Source organism: Erithacus rubecula, assembly GCF_903797595.1.
Source record: "Erithacus rubecula genome assembly, chromosome: Z".
NCBI lineage: Eukaryota > Metazoa > Chordata > Aves > Passeriformes > Muscicapidae > Erithacus > Erithacus rubecula.
Window position 1 is genome coordinate 21,549,275 of NC_136661.1, and position 26,596 is coordinate 21,575,870.

Here is a 26,596-nt window from a genome sequence, read left to right on the forward strand (position 1 = left end):
CTCTTTATATATCTATATATCTTTATAACTTTATAACTCCTATGGAGTCAGCTGCTTTGCCATACAAATGTTATACATCCAGAGAGGTCAGACAGAAGTTTGCTGTAGTTCACACAGTGTACAAAAATCTGCTTGCCTTTGCCCTCAAGAATCATATTACTGTAATGTTGATTTAGATGTAAAGTGTGAATTGTGATTTTCTGCACAAAGCCTTGGCTAAGGACCTTTCAGGGCAGTTAGGCATAGAACTGAAAAGCCAGGCATAGAGCTGCACTGCAATAACTACAGATTCACATTGGGTCCAACATGAATTTTTGTTTCTTTGTTCGTTTTCTAATAAGGAAACCAGACCCCCAAGATGATTATCTTTCAATCCCACAGTTCTCTCTGATGTGAAGTAGCTTACAGGATCAATCCTGTACAGAGGGTGACAGGCAGGGACAGAATAATGCTTAAACCATTATTGTACAGAACAGCTAATTAAGCATCTCTCAGGGCAGAACATACACTGTAGCCCCAAGAAAATCAACACAGACTGAAACTGAGCTAGGCTCTAGATGAACTTGGTGTTTCATGTTTGGAGCATTCTAATCTCTTAATTACACAAGATGATCTTAGCTCCATCATGGCACCTTTTGGTGATCTGTATGCCTCCAGGTCCTGCCTTTATACTGATAGTTCACAAACCAACCTGGGCCCTTCTGATCCTCCCTTCTTGCATACATTCATTTCTCTCCTTGCACTGGTATGAAATTCATACTCTCATCCAAACCTCTTGGTATTTGTTCCCAAGACATTGCTGCACATTTCCAGGCATTAGCATTACCACCTCACTACTACATAACCTTTCACTGGCCCACATAGATAGAGGCTGTTTTTACTTTGATTTCAGGACCTTTTGTTTCTGGTTCTGAACAAGTGATGTTCCACCCAGCTGATAACAATCCTTAGAATTTGAATATCAGCCTCCTCAGTTCTGGGACCATCCCTACCAATCCAGCCACTCCTTTGGATTCAAATTCCTCAGCCCATTTGAATTTTGAATTTCCATTTGTCCTAAACCCTCTCTTTTGCTCTGCACCTTAGGTAATTTTAGAGACACAGAAAAGTTTTATCAGGCTTTGTGCATAATTTAGATTATAGGACATTAATGGCAACTCCCAGCTGAAGATAAGTGGGTTGCAAAATTGTTGAATGATTAGGGTGAGACTGATTCCAAAGAATACATAATCTTTAGTTTCTTAACATTTAATTCTGAAGCCACTAAGAGGGGTTTTTTTATTCCCCTAGGGTGAGAGGAAATGCTGCTGAAATACAAACCTGCTGAGGTCTTTAGGGACATACAAATTTATATATCTGCTCCCTTGGCTCATGAGATCTCTATATATCCTGCCACCCTGAATGTATCAAGGTTATACCAGAGGCATTTTTGTAGTGATGCGGAGTATTGTACTGCAGCAACTCCTGTCTGTGCCATGTGTTTTGGTTTTCTTGCCCTGTTTGTAGTTTGCCTCACACATTTTCAGCAACAGAAGGGCTCAAATTAATCTCTAATGTTCAGAAAGCATTTCAAAGGTGCTGGAGCATGATTGTTGTTGCTATTATGAAAATGCATTTTCCATCTCTGTCAGGATGGCATGATGAGCACAAACCCATTCCGAGGGCATTCCCACCAGTCCTGGCCTCTCCCAGAGAGCTCCCTGCTGGACCTGCTCACTGAGCCACCCCCTTCTACATCTGACTCAGGTATTTCTATGCTGGCTGAATAATTCCTCTTTGAGAATGAAAGTTCCAAACTATGCATGGCACAGATCTCTTACTCCAGGTTAACATTAAATGTTGGAAGCATGAATACTTCATAGACTGGAAAGGGAGGGGTGGGGCTGCTTTGTGGCATTTGGTTCCTATATCAAAACTAATAAAGGAGTTGGTGCCAGAAGCTGGATTTTCACAGAATAGCCAAAGGTGCCATGAAAGAACTTCTCTAGGGGGGAAATGTGGCTGTAAATGTGACTCGGACATAGCAATCTATGATGACAGAGAGGAATTTCCTTGTGTGGGCTTGAAAGACTCAGACTGAGGCAGAATTGCTGTTTCTGGCAGAAACAGATTTCCCCAGGTGAATCCAGTAATTTCAAGACATCTGCTTGTCAATTTAAACAGGGCATATCCTTAGTGTAGAGAAAGCTTCCCCACCTGATCTCTCCTGTTATAAATGCCACTTACTTCCATCAGGAAAACTGAAGAGCTGTGAAATGTGCAAACAACCTCCTCAAATAGGTAGCTACTTAGTGGTTGGGAGGACAGTAAAAGTTTCATGGAAAATGTCAGGATCTATGCAGAGCACCAAGCTCTCTGTGGTGGCTTAAGAAGAGATGCTGGCACGTCTGGCACGAGGGCTGTACCTGCCCACATCTCCTCTGAGTTGGCTGATGTCTTCAGGTGAGTGCCTTGTGTGTGCAGCTGAGTGGTTGCAGTGGCCTTTGGAAGCTCACAGGTGGATCCTGCAGGAACACCTTTAATCCTGTGCAGGTCAGAGCACAATATCCTATTGTCTCCTCAGTACTTTGCAGGAGTTACCAAGATGATTTATTTCCCTTATAAAACCAGTCAGGTGCAAAGGGAGAAGGTCACTGTTCATGTCAGGGGAATTAAACACAATCCACTTCTGTCACTGACTATATGACAGAAAATAGACATAATTACACCCCATGCTCTTTCTTGTGTTGGCAGATACCCTGCAAAATATTACTATGCTCTCTTTCTCACTTTCCCACCCCCCTCCCTTTTTTTGCTCTCTGTCTGCCTGACACTAGAATCAGTTTTAAGGAAGATATTGCTGCCAGTAAGATGGTGAGTGTATTTGTTTCATGAGCCTGTTCCAATCTGTCATTTAATTGCTCTATTATTTTCTTTGTCAGCCTCTGGATAACAAAGTTATTGGTATTTGACTAATTTTTCACGCTTGGATTAAAATGTATCAGTAAATACAATGCCAGCTGCAAAGAGGAACTATCAACAAAGAACTGGGATTTGAAACTTGGTTTGGTTTTTTTTTTTTTCCTTTCCCTGAGCAGTAATTACTGAGGTAAATGAAACTTCTGAGAACTGTTATTTCAGATGAAACTTTTAACTAACTTGCTTTCTAGAAGGGGAGATATCAGGCTCCTGTCTGAGTGAAGCATAAACAAGAATAAATATGGAATCCTCAGTGGAGGACTCACAGGCAAGGCAGGCAGTAAAGTGCTAATGCTAGGTTTTATGCCCTTTACATTTTAGGTAACAAAAAATTACATAGCTCAAGTGATGGCTACTAATTTAATATTTTTATCTGGGATAAAAATTTTAATATTTTTATCTGGTTGAACTCTACCCTGAGCTTTTCATTACACCTGAAATGAGCACTTCTGTAAGCAGGTAAGCTCAGAGTGTGACCCACAGTGATCTCAAACTCAGCAATTATACTCAGAAAATGAGTGCAAAAAAGCAGCTGAAACCTATCTTGGCTTTTTGCAGGAACATGCTTCAAATAGGACAGATTCTGAACTCTCAAATTACAAAGAGAGAGTTTCTGTAGCCTTTTGAGCTGCAGAAAACAGGTTTTTTCCTTCTTTGTTGCCAAGCAAGCCCAGGCTCCTAAAGCCCCTTGAGATATCCTGTCACTATTCAGCACAGAGTGTCAGAAAGTGGGAAGCTTGAAAAGCTGCCTGGAATTGGAGCACACCCTCATTCTAAACCTGTGATTGTTGCAGGACAACATCCTTTCCAGCTTGTTTCTTCTAAACACAAGGTAGTAGAAGGTGAGAGCAAGTAACTGGAAGTCCTCCTGTCATGGAGCAGCAGAGGCTGGGGTGGAGACTGCAGCATTTTCTGAGGCATGAACAGAGGGGCAATTGTTAACAAGTGGTTAATAAGGTACAGCTGCCACCTGGGGAATGTCTCTTGCATCAGATATTCAGGCACTTTCATCATGGCTGTTCAGACAACAAGAATGGAATTCAAGCCTGTAAACTGATGCAACAATGCTTCTGGATCTGACATCAAGGGATTAGTTACCTCTTTGATGGAAGGGAGAAAGAAAAACTCCAAACATATAATTTAGTATCTGAATTAGAACACAGTGTCGACCTCAAGACTAATCAGTGCTGCAGAAAAATGAGCGAGATAGAAAGGATTCCACTTGGGAAAGGCTTTATGGGAAAAACATTACGAGTCCCTTCAGCACAGGGCGGGAGATCTTGCAGCAAGACAATGCTCAGGTTTCCCAAGAAAAGTCTCTAAGAGTTTGTATTCTAATGTTGTTGTTTTTTTGGTTTTTTTGGGTTTTTTGTTTGTTTGGTTTTTTTTGTTTAGTTTTTTTTTTTTTTTTGTTTGTTTTGTTTTTGTTTTTTTTTTAATCTTAGCATTTTTTATGCTCTGTCTCCTGAACAACTCTTTTCCATTGCATATGGAACCATGGGATCAAAATATCTACCTTATTTTAGATGGAATCACACAAATTTGTGGGCAGACAACACTACACAGCTGCTCAGCAGCAGTTTACAGGGATCTCTCTCTTCCAGGAAAAAAGGGCACCTTGAGACCAAGCAGGCAGTCATGGCTGTGATTGGTTTTTGAAGGAAGGCTGGAAGTGTAAAGTTGTGTATCAACTGAAATCTTATCTGAATATTCTTTGAATAGTTTTGACTACAGTAGAAACTGTTTGATATTTGTGCTGTTTATAAATGTTACAAGTAACAAGTGTTAGCCACCTTAGACACTATTTACAAAATGTAAATTTGTGTGGGTTAGTAATTCTTTTGAAGTAATAATCAAAAAAAGTAAATATCAACTCTGTAGAGTGATACAGAATAGATTTGAGTTTTCAAATCTGTGGCATCTGGGCTTCAGATATGTAGAGGAGAGAGAAAAAAAATTCAAATGGACAGCAGGTGCATCTATTTGACCAACACCCAGTGAAACATTTGCTTCATGCATTTTGTGTATATTTGTTTGTGTGAGCACATATGCCCCTGTGTACTTGTTGTACAACAAATACTCACTGTACTAGTTATCATATTTCATTCATTAATGTTTGAAACAGGAATTACCTGATTTTTGGTATTGTAAAATGTGATAAATAAATTAAAATTTAAAATAATTTTATTGAATAAACTAGAGAAAATCCCAGAAAGACATGAAATAAAATTCCCATTTGTAAAACATGCTGTTAAGAGGGGCTGAGAGAATGGGGTTTGTTTGACTGTAAAGAAAGAAGACCGTGAAACAGCCACATTCTGCCCATATAGCAAGACTATTATAAAATATTGATCAATAATTTTCTCTTTTGTGTGGGAATAGAACAGACAAAAAGATAAGATAAACCAGCACTTTTTGTTGCAGAGTGAATGAACAGGACATATTTCTAACTGGAGGGTAACACTGGATTGATTGGAGATTTTTGCAGACATGATAGTTTTGGAAACAGGTTAATATGTCAAATATAATATTGGTTGAGCCTGATCTTGTCTCAGCATAGGTGTTTAGACTGCACAGATGCCTCTGAAGCCCCATAGCTGTAACACCAAGCCTAGGCTGTGCTTAGAAGAGTATAAGACTTGAAAAATTTCAGAAGGAAGTGAGATGAGGTGTAGGGGATAAATGAAACAGGATAAAATTCAGTGTTAGCTCATGAGGTACAGATCAATTCAAACTTCCCATCATTTTTTTTCTAAATACAAGTAATTTTATTGACAAGAATAATTTACTAGGTCTCAATTTTTTATATTCAACATGATGTTTGGTCTTGAAGAAAACTATTAACTGCATTGAAGAAGATTTGTTTGAACTGTGCAGGAGTTTGAGACAGTTTTAAAGAGAAAAGGAGAAGGGAAGGGAGGGAGGTACTAGTAAAGTATCCCATTTAAAACCAGTCTTAATAATTCTGCTACTGACTTTGATATAAAAAGAATTCAGGTACTGATGCAATGCAACAAAATTAATTTGAGCAGAGTGTGAAGTCATTGCTCTTAAGGAGAAATAATGAGGATTCCTACCATAAACTTGGAGATAATTAGTTGAAAATTATTAGAGGATACTGCATCTAGAGAGAATGAGATGCTTGTAAAGCAGTAAATGAGATTTTGGGGTGTGTCAGTAAAGTATTTGGCAGCTATTAGAAAGAATATATTTTTTGTGCATCCCAAACTTCGTCTGAGATACTATTTGCAGTTTTGGTCACCTATATGCAGGAAGGGTAAAGTCTCAAAAGCACAATCAGGGGAGCAGAGATACATGGGAGTAACCTGAAAAAATTTACTTAATCCAGAAAAAGACAGGCTAAAAGGCTGTAAGTCAATAAGGAGAATGAGAAGAGGTACTTACATGATAGAAAGCATGCAGAACAAAACCAAATAATTATATAAAATAGAATATCAAAAGGAAATTCCTAGGCATTGGATATTTTAATAAACAGCTTCCCAATTATAAAGGTGGAGGTAAAACACCAAATCCTAATTGCTCTTAAAATGGAGCTTGGTAAATTCATGACAGGGAATTTATGGTTTACTATGAGTGGTAGGAGGGCTTCTGCTTTCTTGACTTCCCATCCTCCTTTAATAAACATAATAAAACATAGAACAAAATGTCTTTTGCTTTCCCAGGCTGCTGTGGTAACAGGGAATGAGGGCTGCTGTCCTGGATCAGATCTCCAGAGTCCATCTCATTTGATAATTTGATTTTTGGCAACCACTGCAAGCTAAAGTTTCAGATAAAGCACAAAACTTTTAAACACAACATGTAATCTAATGTGCTCCTGGAGGATTTCCCTCCTACTCAGCATGAAGAGAATAGCTGATGTCCTGAGGGAAGAGAATTTTTACTTCTTACAGAAGTTTATATACAATTCTGTCTGTTGTGAGTAAGAAAGTTCTTACTGTCTTTATGAACTTGGAAATTCCTGGATTCTGCTGAAATCCTCACTTCAGTATAATCTGAAGTAACTAACTGCAACGTGTGGATTTTAAGCCTTTCGTTTAATGGACTGTCACTTTGCTTCTTCCTTAGAGGAGGATATAAATGACATATCTTCTTTACACTTGATGGAGTTCTTTGCCTCTTAACATTTTCTTTAGTAGCACTCTGACTAGATCTGCTCCTCCCTTCCAGGTGCGAGGCTTTCCATTCCTCAGTGCAATTCGATGTTGTATTTCACTGTTTGGTTCACATTGCACTGAGGGAGATGGTTTGTCCCGCACTCCCCTGAGGGAGATGGTTTGTCCCGCACTCCCCTGAGGGAAATGGTTTGTCCCGCACTCCCCTGAGGGAGATGGTTTGTTCCGCACTCCCCTGAGGGAGATGGTTTGTCCCGCACTCCCCTGAGGGAGATGGTTTGTTCTGCACGCCCCTGGAGCTCCGCGGGTTTGGTTTAGCCCTCCCGAGCCCCTCCCCACCGGCGCCGCCCATCGGCGGCAGCTCAGAGTCCGCTCCCCTCACACGGGGCTTGGCGTGTCACTGCTGGTCCTTCTTCCGTCTCTCTTTTTCCCTTAGAAACCTTCAGGAATGAAAGCTTGGAATATCCCGGGAAAAGGAGGCCCCTCAGTCTTTTGGTCCATGCTGAATCCCCTCCATCTCTGACCTAGAGCTAGCCATTAGAAAGGTCGGAGAGTGGGGGATCTCCACAATTTCTTTTCACAGAATCACATCATCACAGAATATCCTGAGTTGGAAGGGACCCATCAGGGTCATCAAGTCCAACTCCTGCCCCTGTACAGCACACCCCGAGAGTCACACCATGGCCTGAGAGTGTTCTTGATCTCTGCCAGGCTGGTGCTGTGACCGCTGCCCTGGGGAGCCTGTTCAGTGCCCAAACACTCTCTGGGGAAGAACCTTCTCCTGACATCCAGCCTAAACCTCCCCTCACTCAGCTTCAGGCCATTCCCTCGCATCCTGTCCCTGTCAGCAGAGAGCAGAGATCAGTGTCTGCCCCTCCTCTGCCCCTCATGAGGCAGCTGTAGCTGCAGTGAGGGATCCCCTCAGTCTCCTCCAGGCTGAACAGACAAAATGACCTCAGCCACTCCTCACACAGCTTCTCCTCCTGACCCTTCACCATCCTCACTGCCCTCCTTTGGGCACTCTCTGATGGTTTAATGCCTTTCTCACACTGTGGCACCCAGAGCTGCCCCAGCACTGGAGGTGATGCTGCCCCAGTGCAGAGCAGAGCAGGACAATCCCCTCCCTTGCCCGGCTGGTGATGCTGTGCCTGATGCCCCAGGACAGGGCTGGCCCTGCTGGCTGCCAGGGCACTGCTGCCTGTGTTCACCTTGCCAGAGGATGCATCCACAGCCCCAGGGCTCTTTCTGCAGTGCTGTTCTTCAACCCAGTCTGTCTGTACATCCAGGACTGCCCTGCTCCAAGTGCAGAATCCAGAACATGCCCTTGTTAAAGTACACAAGGTTGGTGATTGCCCATCTCTCTAATTTGCCAGGTGTCTCTTCAGGGCCTCTCTGTCCTCGAGGGAGTTTTGTCTTTCTTGAAAGGCATTTTTGCCGTTGCATAGTTTTTGAGTAGATGTAGCCAAAGATGAACAGTGAGGAATTTTTATTTAACCCACTGGAATAAAACTCCACAACTATTTTCTACTTTTGTCCATTCTTTCAGGGTTTGGAAATTTTTTTGATACTGCATTTCATACTGGTAGTTCTTATGTTTGTTTTAGAAAATTGTAGTTGAAAAAGATATTAATTCCATAAATCTGCATAATGAAAAGTGAAAACTAAAGTTCGTAAATTCTAAGATGAATTTTCACATATCTCTTGTACTGAGTGCCATGTTCAAAGGTAACACAGTTAGTCAGGAAAATCTTTGCTTTTACTACTTTTAAAAACAAAGACAACTGTGTAGCATATTAGCATTATTTTGCTGGTCATGTATCATGTATTCTTGTACACATGAGGAAGACACAATGGCAAGTAATTGTTTTGAAAATCAATTAACATCTCTATACTTCATTTAAGTTTTTGCTTTACTTGAAAAGTAAGCAGAATTTAGGTCAAAAGTCTAATTTAATTAATCTTCAGAGGAAAATGTCAGAAAAGGTTATAAGCCAGTAAATTTTTCTCATGACATACAGGCTGAGTGTGTAATACCCAAACAGGACACTCGAAGAAAAGCTGTCCAGAGTTCTGGAAATGTTTCTGTTTAGAGCCACTAGGTGTCAGGCAGAACGAAGGGTTCTCCCTGCCTGAACCAGTGTGAATTTCATCCTGGGAAGGGATACTGCAAAGGTTATGAATCCACCTGAGGAAGGGAAACAAGCTCCCAGCCTCTGGACTTGCTTTATCTGCATGGCTGTGTGTCACATCTATTACTCAAACTTCCTTTGCACTTCTTGGTGTGGTGCAGCTTCTGGATAAAAGCACTCTGCTGAAAGCAGAACCTCACTGGTTTAGTGCAGCTTAAAACCCCAAAACCTCTGTCATGTGGGAGCTAACATGTTCGTGTTCTAGCTGCCTCTTACCTCAGCCAGTTTCATGACACAAGGATAGATATCCACTGCCCAGGCTCTGAGGGGGATTTCCAGGAGCTCTCTTACTTAGCAGACAATGTACATGAATGTACAAAACCCACCAGTCTGAGCTTGAGAAATAAGAGTCAGGAGAGAAAACTCAGTAAAACAGGGGAGAGACAAAAAGGGATAAAAATCAAATGAACAGAGCTGCTATGCTTCTACTCTGCTATAAATCACTGCTTCATTCTGTGATGTCAGCTGAAGGTTTGATTAATATTGGCTTATCAGGCCAATGAATGATCTCTCTAAGGCTGGGTTACAACAGTTTACAGCCCTTACCTGCTCAGGGAGGAAAACACTGGTCTCACATTCCCATACACTTGGCACACTGGTTGGACTTGGAGCATCACATCATTTATGCCATTTCTACATATCTTAATGCTAGGCTTTCTAAGTAAACTGCTTTTAATCAAACGCTTTCAAAGGTTTTCTAACCAAAGCTGAAAATTTGAAAAACATTTGAATAAGAACATTTAAATGATAGTTTATGTTGGAAATTTATAATAGTTTAGTTTATTAAAATAAGTTGTGTTAACAACATTTTAAATGGAGCTTTTCAACAATTGGTTCTAACAGTACTTTCAATAAGACATTAATGAAACTCTTCATTAAGAGATTAATGAAACTCTGGTGAAAACACCAGGTTGCTGTCCTTCTTTATCCATTTGCTTTCTCCAGTCAAAGGAGTGGAATGAATCTGAAAAAAAATCTGGCCTCTGGAGAGGGTTTTTTCTTCTGCAGTCCAAATAATTTCAAGAGTTCTTTAAGAGAATATTGCATACAGTGGAGGAAGCATAAGAATAGTGAAAGTAATGTTTTGGGATACTGGATGTAAATGAGCTGGAGGCCCCTGCTCGAGACTTTGAACTTTGCCCTGCATAAATGGACCATCTGGAAAACAGCAGAGCATGAATTTACAGCTGTTTGTTGGCACTTACCAGGTTGCTCCACTGGATTTTCTGAAATTGATTAAGGAATTGTGAAGCAAGAGATGAGAAGATGAGCCATTTTATTCAGCATCTCACTCTTGGGAGTGGGTCTTGCTGCTCCAAGCCTAGAGGAGAGGCCTGTGCCTGGGGAAGTCATGTCAGTTTTGTAAAAGGAGGAAGATAGCAGATTTTACACATGAGCACACATGTCAAAAGTGGGAAAACAGGAAATAGTTTTACCTGAGATCTGTGAGTCATCAATTTGCAGCTCCAGAGTGACTACTTTATGCAAGATGCATAACCTGAAGGCATGTGGTGAAGTGGAAAGTCATGGAAAGAATTACTGTATCATAGAACACTTATTAACAGAATGAGCCATGGTACGCTGCCTAAATTCTTGCTGTTGTTGGACAGAAGGAAAAAATAAAAATAATATATAAAAATAGAAGTCACTTGCAAGATCAGACCCCTGCTCTGCTAAAACCAGCCTTTTCTCCCTGCCCAGCAGTGGAGACACTGTTTCACAAAAGCGTGAGAGCAGCCACTCCTCTGGGTGCCTTCCATTGCTTACAAAGTTGTATTATATTTCCTATTGTGTCCTTCCTTATTCCATTGGTACCTGCTTTTAGGCCTGTTTCTGAGTGTATATTATCTCTTTTTGAACCTGTTGATACTGTTGTCTTGCTGTGATTCTGTCTCTCCTGGTGTCCTGTGACAATATAGTTCCCGAGTTCACCACCCATTTTGTAAAGGTGTGCTCCTTAACCAGTTTGAACTCTCGTTCAAAGTACTCTCCCAGTTACTTTATCAATTTCCTTCTTGGTTTTTTTTTTTTTTTGTTGTTGTTGTTGTTGTTTTTTTTTTTGTTTGTTTGTTTGGTTTTTTTTACCAGGCAGCTTCTGTGGTTAAGAACTTCTTTGTATCTCCCAGATTTACTTTGTATTCATCTCTGTGCACCGCTATTAATTCAGCGAGGTCCTTCTTGAAACATCCTAAGCGATTTGAGGTGTGTCAGTTACAAGGGCCTAACATAGCAGCAAAATTATGTCATTTTTTCTCTTTGTTCTGAGAACCTTGGCTGGTGACTCCCAACATCTTGCCACCTTTTTTTGGCCAGTGCATTGATCCAGTGGTTTCAGGAAACAGCTGCAACTCTAAGATCCTTTATTTGGCTCATAACTGCCAGTTTTGAATTCAGCATCATGTAATTGCTGTTTAGATTTTTTCCCTGTAGGTGCACTACTTTGTATTTTTCTTAAGGGAAAATAACCTGGAAAACTTTCACCCATTCAGATTTTTGGGTCCCTTCTGGAATTTTTATGGCATTGTCAAGGAACACAACTCCTTTAGAGAGCAAGATGTTATTTTACCACTTACAGAGATTGCACTGCAAAATTTCTTATCCAAGGAATTGATAAAGCTGTTCAATGAAATTAGCCCCCAAAGCATTTTGTGCGTGGACTTATTTTAAACACTTTTTACTGAGAAGTGTTAGTTAAAGGCTACCACTTGTTTCTCAACTTATAACGGGTTTTCAGTCCTTAAAGGACTTATTTTTCAGTCCATGGCAACTTATTTTCTCTATCAGCCTTTGGTGTAGGACATTTTCTATGGCTTTCTGAAAATTCAGATACTTGCATCCACTAGTGCTACTAGTTTCTTTTCTAGTGCACCTAAAGAAGTCCAGGAGGTCCATGAGAAAGATTTTCCTGAGACACATATTTTCATTCCTGGAATCCTATCAGCTGCTTAGCAATATCCTCCTATGTTTGCTCACGTGCTGTGTGGGTTTGTGTTATTATCTTACTATGGCAGGAAGTCTGAGTTGCTGCTCTGTTCCCAATATCTCCCCTGCACACTTTTACCCTTTCAATTCTCTCTGTCTTGTGTTCACAGCTGAGCTTATGTTTGGAGAATTCTTTACCCACCAGACTAAAGCATACTGTGAAAAGTAATGAAAGGGAAGAGGGAGCAAGCAAAGCTTGACTGCAGTCTATTGGTGATGGCTCTGAAACAGAAGAGCTGCTTTGTGCTGGCAGTGAACAAAGTCCAACCCATGCTCATAGAATTATATTTACAACTTTAAAACATTTCTTTGTATTTTTAGCAGATGGTGCACTTTTTGATAGTGTTGGTGTTTCATGGTAGTTTGATTACTGCTGAACTGTGAATGACTTGCTGCAGTTCGACAAAGACAGTAATTGCTAGGAAGATCAATATTTTCTGGACTAACTTTTGAGGGATGTAATTTTGGTAGGATTCAATATTACAGACACCTAATTTTCAGAATCATGACTCAAGTCCTTTTGAGTCTGACTTAAAAAACGTAATTTTGAACTCTTTTTCTTTGCTTTCTGATCCTTTTTGTCATGTGATATTTTCAGATGATGCTAAGGGCTGGAAATTAATTTGAAGATAGTGTAAGCAAAATTCCCTCAATTCTGTCTCTAGGAGTTTGAAATACAATATTAGCACTACAAGTATTGGCAACGCTGCTGGTTTGTAAAGGAAGCTTAGGCCCTGGCCAGATGCCACACAGCATTTCCTTCATAGAATCAGAAATGTTTAGGCTGTAAAAGACCTCTAGGGTCTCTTGTGTCCAACCCTTAACCCAGCACTGCTAAGTCCCTTGCTAAACCTTGTCCCCAAGTACCACATCTACACAGCTCTAAAAATCTCAGAAATGGTGACTTCTCCACTGCCCTGGCAGCCTCATCTAATGCTGGACAGCCCTTTCCATTAATAAATTTTCCCTGATATCTGAGATAAACCTCCCCTAGTGCAACTTGAGGTCACTTCATCTCTCTGTCTGTTGTTACCTGGGAGAAGAGACCAAGCCTCCACTTGCACAAGCTCCGTTCAGTTGTATAGAATGATAAGGCCTGCCCTGAGCCTCCTTTTCTCCAGGCTAAACACCACCAGCTCCCTCAGCTGTTCCTCATCATTTACACACTTCAACAGAGAAAAGATTCCAAGTGTGCAAATCTACCATTTTCATAAAACCTTGGACCACATCAGATTGCCAAAAGAGAGCCCTTCAAAGAGAAACAACCGAGGCTGGAAGGCAGATAAGTACTGTGTGTAACTCTACCTTGTTAACAGTTAGTGCTAGCAGAATAGTCCATACACATAAGGGAATGTTTTGGGAACTTTGGCACACATTTCCCCAAGGACACCTTCATTTTGCCTGAGAGATGTTTGGAGAAAGCAGAGACAATGGTCACAAACACCGAAGAATCAAGGTAAGAATAGCAGCGTTACACTAAACCTCTTCAGGGCTGTGTCTAACAGGACAAGATGAACGGTTATGTCCTTTATGTGAGTAAGGAAAATAATAATAATAACAATAGCAATAAGAGCAACAACAACATTCTGCAGCTGAACAAATGTTTAATGCTGTGCTGAATACATCAAATGCTGTGCTCAACTTTTCATCAGAGCATGTAGCTTAATTTTTAAAAATTGGTTGCAAAATGTGCCTTGTAAAGAACATTTGCCACATGATGGCAGCATAATCCAGAGAGACAAAAAAAATTGGCTGTCATTGCTGGGAAACTGCAGTTTTTAGGCGGCTGATTGTTAAAGAGCCACAGTTCATCTGGAAATGAAGCGCTGGCAGCTGCTGAATAGCTCTTTTGCAGCGTGCAGGCTAAGTGGCACAGTGGGTTAGTACTGTCGGCTTTTTCTTCTGGAGATTTGGGCTTACATCCTGGCTGAGCCTGTAAATGAAAACGAGTTGGGTGGTCTCATCCAAGTCCCCATTTGTGCCTATCACAAAACCAATTTGGCATGGCCAGGAGGTGCTGCCTGGGAGGGGAGCAGGACCAGAATAGGAGAGGGGCTGCGGGTCATGGGCAAGGGGAACTGGAGAGCTGAGAAGGGAGAGCGGCGTGGCACCTACTCAGAAGGGATGATAGTCCCCATCTGCCATCACTACTATCTGAATATATTGGCAAAGTAGTGCTTGAAATCCATCGCAGATCGTGATTTTATCTGTCTCTCTTTGCTATGCACGGTGGTTTTGCCAGTAGAAGGAGCCAAGGAGCACAATTTGGCCTGTTTTTAGGTATAATTATGAAGAACAAATTCATCTAATTTCTGTTCTGGAGAGAGGGTAGAGTAAATTCTTAAATTCACCCAAGTGTCTACAGCACGGGAGATAAAGGGTGCTACACAAATCTTTAGAGTCTGGATGGTCCCAAGACCTGATCCAGATGTCTGTGTCAGTCCTGTTGTACAGGCTCTCCACAGTCTTAATTTTCTGGAAGCCCTGGTGTCAGGGCAGTGCTGTTGTCCATATTTTATTGGTCAGGAACCAAAACTCAGAAAGGCTGGGTCATGTTGAAGACTAAGAATACTCCTGAGACCTGAATCTGAGTATACCTGTTTTAGGGGAACTCTTGCAGGAGAAGCTGTGAAAATGAGGGGTAAAGCCATAAGAGCAATGGGGACAGATGGAAAAAGAACATGGTACTGCAGCAAATGGGAAACTGATTCAGGTTTTGAAAAGGAAAGGAAATGATGCAGAAAATGAACACAAGTTTAGGAGCCAGAGTAATAGTAAAAATAGTAGACAAATATCAGAATAGAGTTCATTTTTTATTACTTTTATCAAGTATCAAAGCTCTAAAAAAGCCAATAGTACAATGAAGAATAAACTCTAAGTAATCAGAAAAAACAGAAAAATGTGCAATGTCTGGAGAAAGGAAGTTGTAAAGAACAAAGAAAAAGCATGAATATAAAATATAGTGCTGGAAAATGCAGTTTTTGAGGCAGTACTTGTGAAGCTGTGCCAACTTCTATAAATACAATTGGCTTTAAAGTGAGGAGATAATATAGAAAAGTTGAAACATTTTATTTTTACATTTTTCTAGCAAAATGATTCAACATTTTATTTCCAAGTTTAGTTCATTTTACAGCTGTGTTTGTTTTAACTTAAAATAGAGCAAAAGTGACTTAAAAGTGAGATAAGATTTTTCTTTTAAGGAACAAAAATTTGTTTCAATGATGCCCTGGAAGAATTATTCTCCCCAGTTTTTCAGTTCTATCAGTGAAGTGAAAAATCAATTATTTGTGCAGCCCTAGTTGTGCAATGAGGCATGTTCAACAGAAACTCTGGTTAGAGATGCAGGTACTGCAGTCTTAAAATTCTGGAATTTTAGATATATATGTGTATCTCAGAGATATACATATCTCTGGGGAAGGGGCAAAGGAAAGGGCTCATCAGGAAGAACTATGTCACTGACTGCTGCTTTCTCTTATCCGTACAAATCTTGTTGCCTCACTGATGCTGCAAGCCTGAGTTTTCGGTTTTGCATGGAGGTGTAAGAATCTTCTTCCCTCTTAGCCACGCTTTCAGAATAAGCTGATCCCTTTAGAAAGAGGGAAATCCACACAGGCAGTGGTCTCTCAGTTCATCTCAGAATTTTTGTCCTGCTCTGGAAAAAGGCTGATCATACCAGAACCAAGTTGATCACATGCTGTTATCACAACTGAGAAGCAAGAAGCAAGAGAAGCAAGATACGCTCTTCTATACCATTTCTGTTGTATTTTTATTAAAGCAAACAAAGGTTAGTTGAAAAAAATGCCTTAAATTTCTTGTCAGTTGTGCTTGCATTGGAACACAAATATCATTTGTGTGAATTCAGTCCTTCAGAAGAACTACTCTCCTGTGCCAGTAGTTGATTTTCCACATGCATAATCACTTCACTTTTTACTGGCCACACACTGTTACAGAGACAGAAATTCTTGCCTAAGAATGGCAATGTTGTTTTTCCACAACTTCATAATGAAAATACTTCTGAAAAATTATGAAATGCCAGAGATCTCACCTCTGCATGAGGGCACAGAAGAAAAAGCCAGGCCACTGTGCCACTAATATCTCCAAGTGAGATGCTGGAGCATGTCCAGAGAAGGGCAGTGGGACTGGGGAAGGGTCTGGAGTGCAAGTCATGTAAAGAGTGTTTGAGGGAGCTGGGGGTGTTTATTCAGAGAAGAGGAGGCTTAAGGGGAATCTTATCACTCTTTACAACAGCCTGAAAGGTGAGTGTAGCCAGATAGGGTTTCATCTCTCTTCCCAAGTGACAAGTGACAGGGTGAGAGAAAATGGCCTCAAGTTAAGCCAGGGGAGATCCAGGACATCAGGAAGAATTTCTGATGTTATCAGGTATTGGAATATGATGTCCTGGGAGATGTTGGAGTCATCATCCCTGGAGGTGTTCAGGGAAAGAACAGACATGGCAGTCAGTGCCACGGTCTAGTTTACAAATGGTTGATCAGATAAAGGCTGGACTCAATGATCCTGGAGGTATTTTCCGACCTAAATGATTCTGTGATACTCTAGTCCACTTTCTTTACACTCTTCCCATCATGACAGTAGTTCCAAAGATACAAAGATACTTACCTGGATTGGGTGAATGAACATGTGGATAACTAGAAATAAAATTGTGAAAAGTTATTCTCATGTGCTCTGTAAAACCACACCTTCTCTGAACATTTTTTTACTCTGATTTTTCTCAAAAAATTTGTTTACACTTTAAAAACCACAGACATATTCATAAAGGTCATTGTTTGGTGTTTTCCTGATGTATATTCAGGAAGGCAGGGCTTCTCCCTGCTGTCTCCATTTGCTCCAAACCACACAACTTCCAAGATCCAAGTGATTCAGCTTGTATCTTTTACACCTTTCCAGTACCTCTGTGAGATAGTCACTTCCATTAGATGATAACTGCTAGCTGAAGTTTTTGTCAGATGAACCCAGCACCATAAACTGCATTCAGGGGCATAACAGTGGATTGTCTAGGAAGGTTGTTATGTTACAAAGCTGAATTTGGGGTTTGAATCATCTAATTATGCATTCAAAATGAACTGGCAACTTTGCAGTAGATGAATCACTGAAAATGTTTCTTTTTCCCCTTCAGATTTTGCAGATATTAATATATATTTATATAGTTGAATTTGAATAAACTTTGGTGGGGTAAACACTGATTCCTTTAATTCTAAATGTTCCTGCCTCCCACCCTTTACTTCTTTATTTTTGATAATGGAACTAAACAAGTATTTATGATGAGGAAGCCCTATTCAAAGCCCTGCTGTACAAAATGGACTGTAATTCCTAAAATCCCATATTATGAGCTCCTCATCTCTGAGTTTGTGCTAAGCTTGTATTACAGAGCCTTTGAAAGAAATCTATATCACAATAAGAGAAGTAATGTAAAACTATTTTTATTGAAAATACATCTACAAAGTAATGTTTCTCAATCCACCCTGGGTGCATACCAATGCAGAACCAGTGAGGGATGGGAAAGAAATCTTTCTATAATACCCGATTTCCATAAGAAACAAAGTTAGTATAAAAAAGATCACATTCTTTGTGACACAATTCATTTTTCTCAGCTGATGTCATAGAAAGACAGCCTTTTACATTGTCCTTGCAATGTATTTCCAAACAAAATCTTAACAAAAATTTAAAATGTTATGCCATAAATTCTACAGTTAATGTTTATACACACATTCTGAATACAGTATCTATATAAAAATATCTCTAATTATATATCAGAAAATGCCTGTCTGTACCCTAGGTTTGCATTCTGTTAGCAAAAAAAAAAAAAAAAAAAGACAAACAAAAAACATAAAAACAACCCATATTTTCTTTCAGTTGTTCATTTCAAGATTCATTTAGAGCTTTCTTGGTTCGATGCTCAGTAACCTATATTAAACCCTGCTCACTTCATTCACTTGAGAGTTCTTGCTCCTATTTTCTGAATTACTCAGCTGGAGAAGATCGACAGGAATTTTCAGTCCCAAAAAACCAATCTTGCCTGGGAAAAGGTTTGTCTTTGACCAGCATGCTGTTTTCACTAAAGTTACTTTTTCACTCTATTTATGGACTTTAAATGAACAGATGGAACATATTGAATGTTTTTTGAGTGGCAACTGGGACAATACAAAGGGGTCCTTCATTTCTGTCATCAGAATTATTTTGGCAAGGGGAGGAATAAAGAAGAAAATTGAATATTTCAATAAAACAGAACATTGAACATTACTGTGCCTGTCCATTAATATTTTTTCTTTCTCCCAACTGCATCTGCATTACAAAACTTTCTGGTTTAACCTCTCCAATAATACAAGACAAAGAGGAAAAAGTACATAATTCATATTTCTAGAAAAGGGCTTCTACAGGGAAAATTTTTGAACAAAAAAGCCAATGTATTACAAGTGCATTGTTTTTGTCATTCTTCTTTCCTTATCTATTCCCTGAAAATTGCTTGCAATACCTCATTTTACAATCCCTTCTAATTAAAACTTAAACATATATTATAGTTTTACTATTTTTCAATTGGCATATCTTTTCCTAATAAAAATGCAAAAGCACATATTAATTTTATTTTCTAAAGGCTTTTATCTTCTTTTTCAGGTGCTACTGGTAAACTCTCTAGGAATTAAAAATTTCACATTAAGATAGGGAGCCTTCTCCAGATGGCAAAATTTAAGTCCAGTTCATACCTTTATAATTTATTAGTGGATCAAGAATTTGGTAGTTTTCCAATCAGAAAACCTTTGCTGGTCTCAGGAATTCAGATTCAGAATGCAGCCCATTTAGGATCTGAACATCTCACCCTCTGCACCTTCTGTAGAAGGCTGGCATTGCCTTCTTATAATTGCTTATTAAGTAGCTCATTAGTGCATCCAGAGCGTGCAAATTTTTTTATCTGAACAGAGATGAAGACACATTTTCTGTCCCAGACCAGGGCTTTGCTCCTACAAACACATACACAGATTGTTTAACTGGGTTGTGATATTGAAATTAAGGGAGCAAATCCAGATTGGAAGTACATACATGCATATGTAAATGTTTGCAGGTCAATGGGAGCCAACTAGGCTAAATTTTTATAAAGATCAGCTGAATCTAATTAAAAAACTGTCTAGATAAAATAACTTTCCCAGAAATATTTCATCTCAGCTGGTAAAAGTGCTGAATTTGGGGGTATATTCTTTTTTTATTTATATATCTTCCCCCTTTTATCCCCTCAATTAATCTCCTGCTTTTTATTGTCCTGCTAGTATTTGAACAATAATATAACACTAGAGAAAAAAAAATCAGATAAAATAGCAAAAGTCCTGTTAATTTACTTAGCTGGATGCAGTTATCTAGTTAGAAGTGTTGATTGTGTGTTTATAGATGTTAGGAATTTCGCAGCAGGTATTTAAAAAAATAAAACCATTTTCAGGCTCTGTTATCTGTTTTTACTTTCCAGTTCATAAAAAAAAAAAAAGATTCACAGGACTGAGTAACATATACACAATCTCTTTTTTTATCCCCAGTTAGCATATGTCTAGCAGGACCAGTGTTGTTGCCTGTTAATTTTTTTTTAGGTGGGAAGCCAACATATACCATGATCGCTGCTAGTTTGGAATATATTTTCATTAATTCTTTCCAGTGCGAGCATAAAGGGAGAAATCAAGGAATAGATGAAGTTGGTGAATTCAAGATATAAATCGCCGGAAAAAGTGTGTGTTTTCCCACACTTGCAGTGTTGAACTCACGCTTTCTCTAGCCTACATCTTGGTTTCACTATCTATTGGTTTCTCATTCTCATTTTCTTGCGAGATCAGTTGGTATGGTTTCTTCATTTCATTCTCCTCTATCACAGAATTGCCCATCTCAGCATCCCTGTTCTTCAGCTCGTGCCGTGATAAATGTTCAACAATTCCTGCTCCGATGGAGTCTCCCAAGACGTTGGTTGTGGTACGGAGACGATCCCTAGGGAAAAAGTAGTGAGTGACTTTCATCCCTTGCTCAGGGAAGCAAGCTGACTAACTGCTAAAACAGCCCTCAAATAGCTGCTAGATGAGTTGCCTGTTTTATATACATTTGCTTATCTGAACTGCTAATGTCATGATCTCTTCTACAGAAATTAACAAATAAAATGGGATATGAAATATCAAAATGTGTTAATACTCTTAGCAACTTCATAGCGAGAAATGGTCACGTGATGAGGATGGCAAAGGGAGCACATGGCTTCTTGGAGGCATTTTTATATTCCTGGGTATCAAGAGTTTGGGTTTGTATCTCTAAATGTGTAAGCCAGCAAGAATTTACCTTGTTGGGTTTGTTTGTCTCCTGACCATAAGATACAGTGTGTAATTTAGGGTGGAACTGTGCAGGAATGACTCAAATTAAATTATAAAAATTCATCTCTCTCAGAAGGCTCTGCCCCACAGATGCAGAAGGCAGCTTGACAAGGAGTGACTGACAGTGTCAGGTAAGCATCCACCTACATCAGGTGGTTAAATAATAGTTTGAAACTTTATGTTCTGATAACAACACAGGCAACTTATTTTAGGGATCACTTGAGAAGACTGAAAGGTAAAGGCCCCTGGAAAAGCTAAATAGTAGATGTTAGTTGAAATAAGAGGTTGGAAAAAAAAGTTCCTCTCATTTATATCCGGGACCTAGGGGAATATATATCTAAAGGTGTCTGTCATCTTCTACAGATACATGAATAGAAAACTGAGGAGGAATACTTTTTGATGGGAGTTACTAAATTATTTTTCATTTCTTTGTTCATAGGGTAGACAGATGAACATTTCCTAGATTAGATAGTCAGTAAGGCTACAATGCATTTGTTGGATCTTATCCAGTTCCGAGTCTGATTGACTGAAAAGTTTTCATTGTCATCCTACAAAAAAAAAAACACTAAAGAAATTCTTTGCTTATTTAATTACAGTGCATCTGAGTTTTCCTAGTATCTTAACAATGCAGGTTTCTATGTAATCTTTTGCATGTAAAAGGAACCATAATTAAGCAACACCCCTCACCATCTGCTATAAGAAAATACCTTACTAGCAAGAAAGAGTGATGCTTTTTAACACTTGTTTCCAACTGCCTTCCAGAGCAAAACATTATATACAGCCCCAATGTCCCTGGCTATATCCCTTCTAAACATGGTCTAAGCCTTTAACAACTCCATAAAAATACTTACAAGAACCAGTCCACTGCAATGATAAGAGTGATATCATCTGTGGGCAAACCTACTGATGTGAGCACAATGACCATGGTGACCAGCCCAGCCTGAGGAATGCCTGCAGCCCCAATACTGGCAGCTGTAGCAGTGATGCTGTGCAAAGAGATGGCAAGAGCAATTAATTGATTTCTGTAATTAAATTGTAATAAAAACTCTCCTTATGTGTCAAACTTTAAAACCAGATATATAGCAAGAAGGCATTTGCTCAGCAGTAAATAAAAAGATGAGCCTAGTCCCTTATCTGATTGCCCTATAGCTGCAGGGGACTATGACCCTTGATCCAAAGTGTCTCACTAAACTTCTATCCAGAAACCTTGAAACATGATTTTGTTAGGTGATAAATTCCCTACTAGATGCCAAGGGTCAGAAAAAAACATTATAGTTACCTGTCCCCACTCATTGAAAAAAGCTGTCTCCACAAGCTCAAACATGTGAAAAGAAAAGCTGAGAGAGTTCTGTCCTGGCAGATCTAACACAAGAACTTTTGCTCTCTGTCCACCTCACTACAGCTCTGTGCCAGGTGAAGTCTCTGTCCTCCAGCAGTTGGTGTTCTGCCATCAGGAAACTGAAAGCTGCCAGAAACCCTGAGTCATGCAGTCTAGTGACTTTGCAGAAATACATTTGTTCACACCTGGCTTGGGGAGAATTTGTTTTCTCAGGTGATTTTCCAGGGAGCAGGTCTAGTATTAATGAATGTGAAACAATTGCCTTGGAGGTTGAAGCCAGAGTTTTGCCTTAGGTTAATGAAAATTGAAATAAACTGGTGGGGTTTTTTTGAGCACTATATCTGAACTTCCAGTGTTCCTGTGTCAAAAATATGTGTCTTTGTCCCACAGTGCCCACCTATCCCCTTGCTGACATTCCTTTCTTCTGCACAAGTACCCATCACCCTTTTCCATCCAACTGTGGTAAACATAATCAAATTAAAGCAGATTAGTTATCGTTGAATGTTAACTAGTGGGTTGTTTGCTGCTGTATTTCAAACAAGAAAGGTTGTGTGCTTGAAAACATAACCTGTGTGCACCACTTCTGTCACCTGATGTAATAAAATTAGATTACTACTCCTTACACAGCTAGCCCCAATTGTAGCCTGAAACAAGGAAAACATTACCTCTTCTAGAAATAACATTGTGATGACTTTATGCTTCAGCTTTGTACATGCAGTATCAACTACCTGGTACTCATTATAAATCTGTAGGTCCCAACAGCTCATGAGTTCTTAAGAAAGAAAAATTTGAAACTAATTAAATCTTGTCTTTATTAAGTGCAGTAATGAGTGTGTCATGTTACAGTTCTGTTAAAAGTTTATCTAAATGAGAATATGGGCTGTGCATTCTTTTGTGTGAAGAAGATGTATATTAGAGATAATCTGATACAAGCAGTTCTTGTTTTTAGCTCTAGGTGCTTTTGTTTTATTCCACTTAAACCAGGAAGGGGTCATCACAAAGGTGCTTTTATTGAATGTAAATAACTGTGGTTTCCATACCTGATTGTGATAATCTGCCCAAAGTTCAGATCGAAGTTGTTGACCTGTGCAATGAAAATTGCAGCCAAAGCCTCATACAAAGCAGTTCCATCCATATTAATTGTAGCACCAACTGGGAGTACAAATCTTGTAACTCGTTTGTCCACTCCATTTATTTCTTCTAGACACTTAAATGTAACAGGTAGTGTTGCAGAACTGAAACAAACAAACAAAAAAAGATAATATTTGATATAAGTTCTGCAAAGAGGAAAAGAGTGTCATCTTATAATGACAAGAGAGACAATTCTGTCTTAGTTTTTATGTGATCTACCAGCATTATTTTGGGTTTTTTTATGCAAATGCAGAATTTAAGCATTTCTAATGGTGAAGGTTCTCCTAGTGCTCTTGGAAACTTTTCCCAACCATTAATTACTGCCATTCTCTATGCAATCCTTACTCTATAAGTGTTTAAGTTCAGTGTTTTCTCACAAGGCTCTTCTGCCAGGCACAGGAATCTATTAAAAATTCCTGCTTCTCAGTTTGTAGCCACAGAGCTGTGATTGAATCATCCCTAAGCATTGTTTTCTTGAAGGTAAACCAGTTAGACTATTCAAATCTTCAGTAAAAAGCTTATTTTCTCTGATTTTTCATGGACTCCCCTGCAAAGGGCATTTTGATTGATGGTTGCACTATTTTCCCTCCGATGGGCTAACGCCAGTAGGCAGCTGAGAACCACACAGGCACTCATTGCCTCCACACCTCGATGGGACAGGCAAAACTGAAAGGAGCAGTAACAAGAAAACAGAGGGGCTGAGAAAAAAAATGTTTGACAAATGTGGGAGAAGTTTGAAAGATGAGCAGAAGAAAACACAACAGTACAGGTGAAGCTTAGGTGCTAATCCTGCAGATGGACCAGCGCCCAGCAAGTCCTGGAGTAATACAAGAACAGCCTTCCTAAAATCCTTTTCCCCCTTTTGTTGCTGAGCATGATGTGTGTTGCATGGAATAGCTCTTTACCCTCTTTGGTTCATCTGCTTGGCTGTGTGCCCTCCCAACCCACTGTGAACCCCTCATCTCACTGTGGTGAGAGTCAGAGAAGGCTTTGATGCTGTGCAAATACTTAACAACAGCTCAAAGGTCAGCACGTGGTCATTGTTGTTTGGCAAAAATCTAAAATATGGCACTATATGAGCTGCTATGAAGAAAGTTAACTCTGTCCAAGCCAGGCCTGTACATCTACATCTGATGACACCCGACTGAAGAGGTTTTCCAAGACACATCAATTCAGGTTACTTGATCCAAGTGAAACCTTCATTGCTAAATAATTAAGAGGTTTTCTAGTATTTGAAAACTTTATTAATATTGCTCAAAAATATTGACCAAAAATAAAGAGGGGTTGTTCAAGATTGTATTAAAAAAAATCTTTGCTGACAATCATCTTACAGTTGAATTTTAAATGTGTTTTAAATCCACTTGCAAGTATGCTGTCTTGCATCAGACTAAGTTTTTACTTCAAAATAATCTCAAACACCAAGGACTTGAATTTAGCATCCCAGAATATCTGAGTGAAACCTCCTGCATTTAGGACACATTTTTAAAATCTATTAAAATGGCAGCTGTTTTATGGAAGGTCAAATGGATAGAAAAGTACATTTTATTGTAATGTTTCCTTCTGTCATACGTGCAAACAGGTTTTTTTTAACTCACATGACGTAACTATGACCACCTGCAGAGAGCAGAAATGGCTTCTATTGCATGTTCTGTATCCATAACTGCTATCAAGACTTTGGGCACAAAATATCAGCTGCCAAGAGGAATCCTCTCAGGGCTTTTCTGTTTGCTGCTCCATTTTGCAATGCATATTCTTTGCCAGCTCTATCCTTCATTATCAAACCATCACAAACTACTTAGAATAGCAAACATCAAGACTAACCAAACTAACAAGGGTTCTGGACATAGAGTCTGTGCCACCAAACAGATTAATTTCATCTCAGTTCAGGGTTTCTTATAGCAAACAGAATTCAGAACAGTATTGGAGAGCAGCAGAGCTGAAATACAGTGCCCAAGTGAATATGGAGTTCAACAAATATTGAGCAAAATTGTTTCTTAAACCCATAATACTATAAGAAGATACAGCTTCAAAATACTGTGTTTACCTGGAAGATGTTCCCAAAGCTGTGACTAATGCCTGGATTAAGCCTCCAATAAATACCCATGGATTTTTACGGGTGATCACGAAGTAGAGAAGAGGTAGGACAATGACAGCATGAATTAGCAAACCGATGATGACTGTTACAGTGTACATGGCAAGCTGACCACCTATCACACCCATATCTTCCATCTCAACAATTTTCCCAGCAATCAAGAAGAGAATTCCAAGTGGAGCATACCTGCCAATAAGAAATCAAAACAGTATCACAAAACAAAGCAGAGATTTGGCTCCCCATCCATTCTTTCTGTGTTTATATCGATAAATGCAGAATTTCACTGTTAGGATGCTCCTATTCAGGAGCAGTTCAAAAATTTAACTCTTCAACTATTAACAATTCAAGCTAGAGTGAATCACAACACTGAATATTTTTGTGGGATTCAGTGGATTCAACATCTGGTAAGGATTTCAAGATGTATAACATGCCTTTTGGACAGGTAGGGAGATGAATTCTCCTTGTAATTCAAGTGTAATTTAAATGCTGGTTTAGCCAATCGTGTTATAATTCTGCCTGTGTGAATGAAGGCTGAACCAACATATGTGTACACTATGCCAAGTTTCATTCCAGTGCTGTTTCCCATGTTGTCAGGGAAGAAACCCACACAGAAGTCAGATAACTTCTGATTCCAAGATGCTTCGGATGCCAAAGTTGTTTAGCTTTTTATATTTTTCATGTATTTGTAGCTTTGTAACTTCACTATAGCTTCTAGTATTTTTCCTGTCTTTCTTCCCTACAGTTAGCAACAATGAGTTAACTTTATAAACACATTCCCAAATATTGTTTAGCTTTATTCCAAGAAGAGTACCAGCTATAAGGACGTTCTTTTTTCTAACCAGAATCTGAACCAGATATATCAGAAGTGGGGCAAAAGAAACCTCTGGACTGCCTACAGTGGGCCAGAACCCCAGGAATTATTACCTAACCAACTAACCTTTTAACTGAATAGTGTGTGATATGTATAATAATAGAATAACCACATAAAACCTGTAGAATTAATAATCCACATGTAATTTTTGTTGCATTTTGCACCTGATATGTTTCAAGTATAGTTTTGCTTTCATATTCACTCTAATGTTTTTGGGAAGATCTGCTCCACTTTCCAGGCATCACTTCTGGATATGTTTCATTTCATCCAATGCAGAACGGGATAAATGTATTTACCAGCATGAAGGAATCTGTATAACAGGAGTTGGCTGCATTGTGGAGCAGCAGCACAGGTGGGATGAACTGCTTCTGCCTATCACAAAGCACAGCTAGAGGTGAGGAAAGAGCTGGTTCTGAGCATAAAACCTGAACACAATTCTGCTGCAGGAGTTCTTTAGCTACAGCCCTACTCCTATAAATGTCCACTTGTCTTCTCACAGTGAGATACCACAGAACAGAATCTATCCACTCTATCTCAACTGCCCTTTATGCCA

General features: G+C 39.4%; 1 protein-coding gene across 1 annotated transcript in view; it reads right to left on the reverse strand.

Moving 5' to 3' along the window:
- Positions 1–17,682: 17,682 nt before the first annotated feature.
- The window catches only part of SLC1A3 (solute carrier family 1 member 3), a 58,416-nt gene continuing 49,502 nt past the window's right edge, over positions 17,683–26,596 (reverse strand). Inside the window, exons 4-7 of the mRNA XM_079330087.1 lie at positions 25,125–25,358; positions 22,990–23,184; positions 21,462–21,596; positions 17,683–20,239 (exon numbers count right to left, since the gene is read on the reverse strand). Of these exons, the coding sequence (XP_079186213.1) occupies positions 20,035–20,239; positions 21,462–21,596; positions 22,990–23,184; positions 25,125–25,358 (769 nt within the window). The 3' untranslated portion in view covers positions 17,683–20,034. The remainder of the gene's footprint in view (positions 20,240–21,461; positions 21,597–22,989; positions 23,185–25,124; positions 25,359–26,596) is intronic.